This window comes from Arabidopsis lyrata (genome assembly GCF_000004255.2).
Source record: "Arabidopsis lyrata subsp. lyrata unplaced genomic scaffold ARALYscaffold_1, whole genome shotgun sequence".
NCBI lineage: Eukaryota > Viridiplantae > Streptophyta > Magnoliopsida > Brassicales > Brassicaceae > Arabidopsis > Arabidopsis lyrata.
In genome coordinates, this window is record NW_003302555.1 from 28647968 (window position 1) to 28655464 (window position 7497).

Below are 7497 nucleotides of genomic sequence, written 5' to 3' on the forward strand. Positions count from 1 at the left end.
ATCCGCTATCGTAAGTGGGGGTCTACCGTAGGGTGCTAAAAACTATTGTATGTGGGGGTCTACCATAACATGGGCATAAGACAGCGTTTATGAAAACGCTATTGATGACATATAATAGCTCTTCTCTCTTGCTAATAATGTACATATTTCTTGTAGTGTTGGAAAAAAGAGTTATTGCATGATATAATGACTGCATGCATTATAATGCATAACATGATAATCGAGGATGAACGTGATATCACCGCACCGATTAGAGAAGCAAGATCAGTACCAGAGGCAACCGTGGAAATGGCAATAAACGAAAATACTCGATTTCAACAATTTTTATCTCGTAATCTACAGATTAAAAATAAAGAAACTCATCTAACTCTTCGAAATGCATTGATTGATCATATATGGGAGCATTACAGAAATAATTAGGTTCAATAATTTGGTAATTTAGTTTTAATTTGAGATTTCGTTTGTGTTTTTATTATTATTTTGTGTAATTTTATTTTATAATGTGTATTTTATTAATTAATAATGTTTGTAATATTTTTAATGTATGTTTTATTGTTATTTATAAAAGTTTTATGATTTTATGTAATTATAATCAATAGCAAGGACTATTATGCAAAATACAAATTCTTTTTGAAGTAAATTTGAGGTTTTTCTTTGGAGACACACAACCCTAAACCTTCAATTTGAGGTTTGGCAACTCAATATAGGTCCCCTTTGGAGATGCTCTAAGAACAAATGGAACCGACTAACCCAACACATAACGAGTGAAACGCATGTTAAATCATATTTTTGGAGCTTGAAAAATGGCAAAATCCACAAACTATTCAAAAAATGGCAAAATCCACAAATGTCATTATAAAAAAGGGCAAAATCCGTAATTAATTCTTATAACACAGAAATTAATAATTCGAAAAATGTGATTTCTATCCATATTGTGTACCATATTGTGTACAAATATGGTTCTATTCTATATACTAGGGGTTCGCCGGCGCTACGCGCCGTTTACATTTGCAAATGAAAACTAATTTCTATGAGTATATGAACAAAGTAAAGTTTATAATTTTATATTTGAATTGTAGCTATCTATATATGAGCAATAATTTTCATGTAGATTTTTTTCTATTTAAATTTTAAAGCTAAACTATAGATTCAAAGTAGATTTTTGTGTCAAGATTTATAGAAACCATTAAAAATAATTATTTTATTTAGAATGTTGTCTACAAAAACAAATGAAATAAAGTAGAAAATACTATGAAAGGTTTTTAAAATATTAGCCTCTGATTGTCATGTTATATATATCATGTGACCCAGCTTCGTTACATTAATACATTCCCTTGTTCTTCTTTGAAAACATATACCATGGCAGCAGACTAACTCCATTGTCCCCTTGTCACCAGAATTATTCATGTGCCAACCACTCGTACGATCTTCAAGCAAACTCTTTGAAGTTTGGAATTTTACTCTCTTGTTGATTTAATTTGTATGGCTCTGTATGTGACATTTTATTTCATTGGTGGTGACCCTTCTAGTTGCCCTTCCGCAGCCATTGTTTTTTTTGGTCATCAGGGATGGTCTGACATTCATATTATGTGAAGACTCTTACCAAAAAGAGTAGATCTTTAAGGTTGGACGACAACTCAAATGCCTTAAAGGCTTAAAGTTTCTAGTTGTGTTCACAAGTCACAAAACATCATCAAAAAAGTTCATGGGTCTTACCAAGAACATCTTTTGAGATCGCTGGATGATTTCTTTAGTTCCTTATTACTCCTCTAGTGTTTGGTGATATCTGGTCAACGATGGAGATTAATATTATCACTCATGATCTATAACTTCATTTATTCACCTTTTCTTGTACCTGTGGTAGAGGAAACCAAATAAAAAATATTTCATGTGAGTAGTTAAATAATCATGGTAATAAAATGACTAACGAAGTTCACTTAAAACCCTAATATCACTTCATTCTCCTTAAATCACATCAACATTTGCTGGACATAGTTACCTAGCGAAAGAACAATCTTAGAAAAAAAACAAACATACACGTTGAACTCTAGCCATCTAGCACCGTAAACTCGAGAAAATGGCTCAAGTTGTGCTATGTGTTATCGAATGGCTTGAAACATGTACCAAAACTCAATTTAAAAATTTGAGTAATTGGATAAAACCCATGCATTGGAGCGCTGTTTAGTTGATTAACCATATCTATATCTCTTTACATTAACCACTATGGTCTGGAAGATAAAAGAAGGTTAATAGAAAATTGAAGGAAAGTAAGAGTCAGTTTTGTAATCTTATCTTCTAAAAACTCTGCTTCACTAAACGAAATCAAAGAAGCAGCTAAATACCTAAGAAACCATAGTTCCAAGTGCTGTTTCCTTTCTAATACGGAACGGAAATGCCATTTGTTTGATTTTCAAGATAATGAAAAACAGTGGAGCAATTCTTCTTAATTACCAAGATATGTGAGTGGGAAAAAGGTCGAACCTCATAGATGATATCGAAGAAGCGTGTCGGTCGAATCAATGGGTATAGAGATGAATGGAGGCTATCCCCAGTTAAAGGAATCTGTACCAAACTGAAACATCTTCTACTCAGTCTAATCGCAATCCGACTTATTTCACAAACGCAAAAAAAAGCTCATTGTGTAAAACAAATTGTATAAACGATGTTATAGAATCGACCTTCTTACTATTGACCCCTCCCTAGAGATGGAATCGGGCTCTTGTTCCTATTGAACGATAGCCATCTTGGTAAGACATCATCGGAATGTAGATCGTCGTCGTTACGAAGTAGTCAGGGAAGAGAGAGAGATAGGATTGGGCATGTTTGATGTGGCGTGTTTCCGTGACGTGTATGGTTCTAGAGTTTCTGATTGGCCGATAATTTATTTTGTCTATGTGGAGGGTTTTAAAATTGTTTATCGCAAACGAATAACATAAATGTGCTGATGTGGCATCATGAAAAGGTTTTATAGAAAAGCTGATGTGGATGGCTGGAGATGTCTCAATTAGTTCTTTTTATTAGTAAGAGATGTACGCAATAATATTTGTATAACAAAGTATAAATATTCCATACCCACAAATATATCCATCACTGTCTAACCATATATGAAAGTAAGATCTCTCGAGAAGTCCTTGATGGCCTAGTGGTTTCAATGGGCTTTCTCACACACGACTGACAGAGGTCGCGAGTTCGACTCTTTGTCGGCGGGGTGGAACTGAAACCTCTCCAAATAAATCCTATTATAGATGGCCCACGGGTTTCTATGACGCATTAAAGAATTTTCCTGGATATGGGGCCTTTCGGGGTGGGGTCAATCACTATAAAAAGTTTACCCGTAACAGTTCTCTTGCCCACATGATGGTGGGCTGGTGGTAAGGCGGGCCCAGGGTGGTTGGGTGTAACTCCCTCCTCCCCATGGTTCGATTCCTCGCTTCTACTGTTATCAACATTATTGTGGGAAGTCTGTCAGTTGGACTTTGGTCCAATTGGTTTACCTGGTAGTTAGAAATGCAGGCGGCCTGACTACCCCCTGGCACTTAGTCGGAAGGCATTCCAAATTCGGGATAGGCAGAGTGGTAGCCCGAAGGGCCTAGCCGTTAACACGGTGGACAAGTCCACTATGTCGCACCTCGGTGTGTTCCTACCGGGGCCAACCGGATAGCCGATAGGGTTTAAGAAAAAAAAAAGTAAGATCTCAAATACTATATTAAAGAATCCAGGAAAACACTGGGACAGACCAGGTATCTCTGATAATCTAATTTCTAAAATGTATTTTTAGAAATTAATATGAACTCAAACCAAATTTAATTACTAAAAATAGTAACATTATTGATAATCTATATTTTTTTCCTTAAATAATATTTTAGTTCTCAGCTTTTATGTAGTAACATCACTAATGACCGGGTTCATGCAAATCAAATTCTCATTTGGATGTATTGAACCATCTAAACCAATTTTTAGCTCAGAAAATTCTTGCACATGCATCAGCTTTTATTTGATATGTTCCTTAGACTCAATAGTCATTTGTATTTAGCAAAGTCATGACGGAGACTAGGCCTGGGCATAAAAACCGAAATCCGAAAACCGATCCGAAACCGATCCGAAAAATTTGGAACCGAATCCGAATCGAATAGTCACAAAAATATCCTAAATATCCTAGATTTCGGAAAATTTTTAGTTATATTTGTTAAAATTATACATATTTTTGCAAAATTTAACCAAATTTTAGTAAGATTAAATTAATTTTTATTAACATTGAACTATTTTTAAGTTTTTTTTTCCCAAAAACCGATCCGAATCCGACACCTATCCGAACCGAAACCGAACCGATGACTCATAAAATCCGAACGGATAATAAATTCTCCTACCCAAATTATCCGAATCCGAATATATCCGAACCGAAACCGAACCAAAAAATCATAAAATCCGAACGGATAATAAACTCTCATACCCGAATTATCCGAATCCGAATATATCCGATCCGAATCCGATTTGAAATCCGAATGCCCAGGCCTAACGGAGACCTTCAACATTTTTGAAACTAGTTACTACTGTTCAAGACGCCGATCCAAGTACGCTATTTTAATGTTGTGTTTGAAGATTTATAAACTGTATGACTTAGTATACAACTAATTAATCTTTACCCAAAATAAATAAATATAACCTTTGACAAATCAACTGTATTACGGGTCTATAAACAATCGAATAACCAATGAGATGACCACAATTAGGTTGGGTAATTAAAAAAAGTCTCCGGATGATACATTTGGTCATAAGAAAGCGTGTGCTTTTTATATCCAGATATTATTTGAAACATTGTTTTCAACTCTAAATCAAAAACCATATTTTCTAAAAGAAGATATTTGGGAATCGATGATCTCTCCGACAGGTAATGTGACTGCGAGAGTTCTTCAATACATACGCTATGAGATAGAAACATATCCGACGACCGACTAAACAAGCTGATCGTTTGGCGTAAGATGGAAGTTAAATAATATTATGTGTCCTTAAAAAATTATGTGATAGAAACTGTACGTGTATTATTAGTTATTACTAAGTAATCAATCAATATGATATTTTTGTTTCATTTAAAAAACAATATTAATCTTATGATGAATCTAAAACAAATATTTTTAAAGGTTTCTAGTATGATAATATTTTCAAAAGAATGAATATACAATTTCATATAGCATGGTTTTCTTTTACTTTTTTTTTTTGTTTGTTAAAATGGTTTTATTTTACTTTTATAAAACTTTCTTATTAGTTTAAATTTTTAGTGTTCTAACTGATATGATGCATCATAATGTATATATACATTCAATTTCCAGTCTAACAAGAGATCACGCCTTAAAATAATTTTTATATTACATATATAAATAAAATGTTTTTTTTCAAACAAATAAACATACGACACACAAGAAATGATCATTATATGTTGATGAACTACAGCAACCTCATATTTTAACCGCCTCCACCACCACCTCCACATCCACCGCCTCCACCACCACCTCCACATCCTCCGCCGCCACCACCGTCTCCGCCACCATCTCCGCCACCATCACCACCGCCACAACAGCAACATGAGTCTATTCCTATAGCTCCTACATCATCGCGACGCTTCTTCTTAGGCTTAGTCTGCTTCGAAACAACAAGGCCTCCATCTTTCTTTCCCTTTTTACCCTTTTTCACATCTCGCGGCTTTTTCTTCTTGCGGCAGAAGCAACAGCATAACATTCGACACATCGTGATCGTACGGCAAATGCAATGCAATCACAGAGATTATGATAAAGGTCAACAATAAATGTACAAGCACCTATAAAACAAAATGTGTATAAGCTTTTGTTTTTAAATGTTCTGATACTGATTCAAATATATGCTATATGTACCTTTTATATAGACCCAAATTGCCTCTGACTTTGACAAAAATATATTTAAATAATATAAACTTACGTAAACTATTTGTCTTTCTCAAAGATCTGTTGACAAAGATATATACATGAAATTGCCCAAGAAATTCCAATAGCAGACAAATGAGACTTCCCCTCTAGGTTTACTATACACAGTCAAATAGAAACCTAGTTTCTTTATTCACGATTTTTTTTTCCAACAGTGTCAATCTAGTTGGAAAATTCCACGGAATCATTACATATTTACGGAAAAATGGGTAAAAAAACTCTCACATTTTTTAAATATAGAAAAAACCTCAACTTTTTTTGTAGGTTTTTAAACTCTCACCATTTTATAAATGGTTAAATAAACCCTAAGATTAATAAACTCAATTTAATTTTTTAAAAATCATTATATTAAAACGTAAGTAACAAAAAAAATTTAATTTATGATTTTTTATTTCAAATTCGAGTTTACGATTTATTTTCTTCTAAAATTAGGGTTTTGTACGTGCTATGAACATTTATTCATCATTTAGTTGAGATTAGGCAAATTATTTTTGTTACAATTAGAAGTTATGTTATATAAACTACAAAAATTTATAGGATATCACATTTGATTTTTTTTTATTCGAGTGTTCAGGTTTTGGATAAAAATATAGTTAAATAATGATTAATTAAATATAATTAATATTATATTTTAATATATTGTAATATATATATATATATAAATATTAATTGTTAGTAAATCTTATTTAGTTTGTCCAATGAAAATATTTTGATGTGGAAATTCATGTACTTTCCATAGTATTATAAAATTTGGTTTGGTTTTACGTTAGTAAATTTGTGTGATCGAACCTAATAAACTTTTATTAATATAAACTCATATTCGGTTTCGATATAAGAATTTACATATAATTCGTGGTTTCACGTTGATGAATTTTTGTAACACACCGAATAAAACTTCACTAATTAACTTTTTTACATCATGACTTACATATTTTCAATCTAGAAAAATATTGTAAACTAGAATTTTAGAAGAAACACCCTAAATCAAATTTTTTCTATTTATTTATGTTTTAGTATAACAATTTTTTAAATTTAAATTAAGTTTTTTAATATTAGGGTTTATTTACCATTTATGAAAAGGTGGGGGTTTAAAACCCCAAAAAAAAGTTGAGGGTTTTTTCTATGTTTTTATAAAAGGTGAGAGTTTTTCTACCCATTTTTCCCATATTTACATTAGTGATAACAGTTTTTTTTTTTGGGGTCAAAATTAAGAACATTTATTATGAATCGTATCTTTCAACATTTATGAAAGATTTCAAGATTATGACATAGACCTAGTAATTTCTGAAAGACACAATTGCAACTGGGTAAAACCAAAAATTAAAAGAAAATTGCAAGGGATGTTTCAGTTACCCAGCGGTCCTAATTGTTTTCATGAAATAGGGTCAAATTACGTTAATATATACGGTCGAAAAAATTGTAGTAGACAAATTAAAAGCATGCAATTAATTATGTGAAAAATCTTGCTTCTGAACTCGTCACATCACATATTTATAAGGCAGACCGGACCACAAAGGGATGTCTTAAGATTTATAAGACAAAA

At 32.5% G+C, this 7497-nt stretch overlaps 1 protein-coding gene across 1 annotated transcript; it reads right to left on the minus strand.

Annotated features, from left to right (window-relative positions):
• Nucleotides 1–5290: 5290 nt before the first annotated feature.
• LOC9330513 (short stature homeobox protein 2) lies at nt 5291–5966 on the minus strand. Its single transcript, XM_002894406.2, has one exon. It carries the CDS (start codon nt 5740–5742, stop codon nt 5461–5463), a length of 282 nt encoding a protein of 93 aa, XP_002894452.1. The 5' UTR covers nt 5743–5966; the 3' UTR covers nt 5291–5460.
• Between the last annotated feature and the right edge of the window lie 1531 nt (nt 5967–7497).

What these genes read in the sequence shown, in the direction of transcription:
- LOC9330513 (XM_002894406.2), bottom strand. Translation starts at nt 5,742, where the DNA reads ATGTGTCGAATGTTATGCTGTTGCTTCTGCCGCAAGAAGAAAAAGCCG.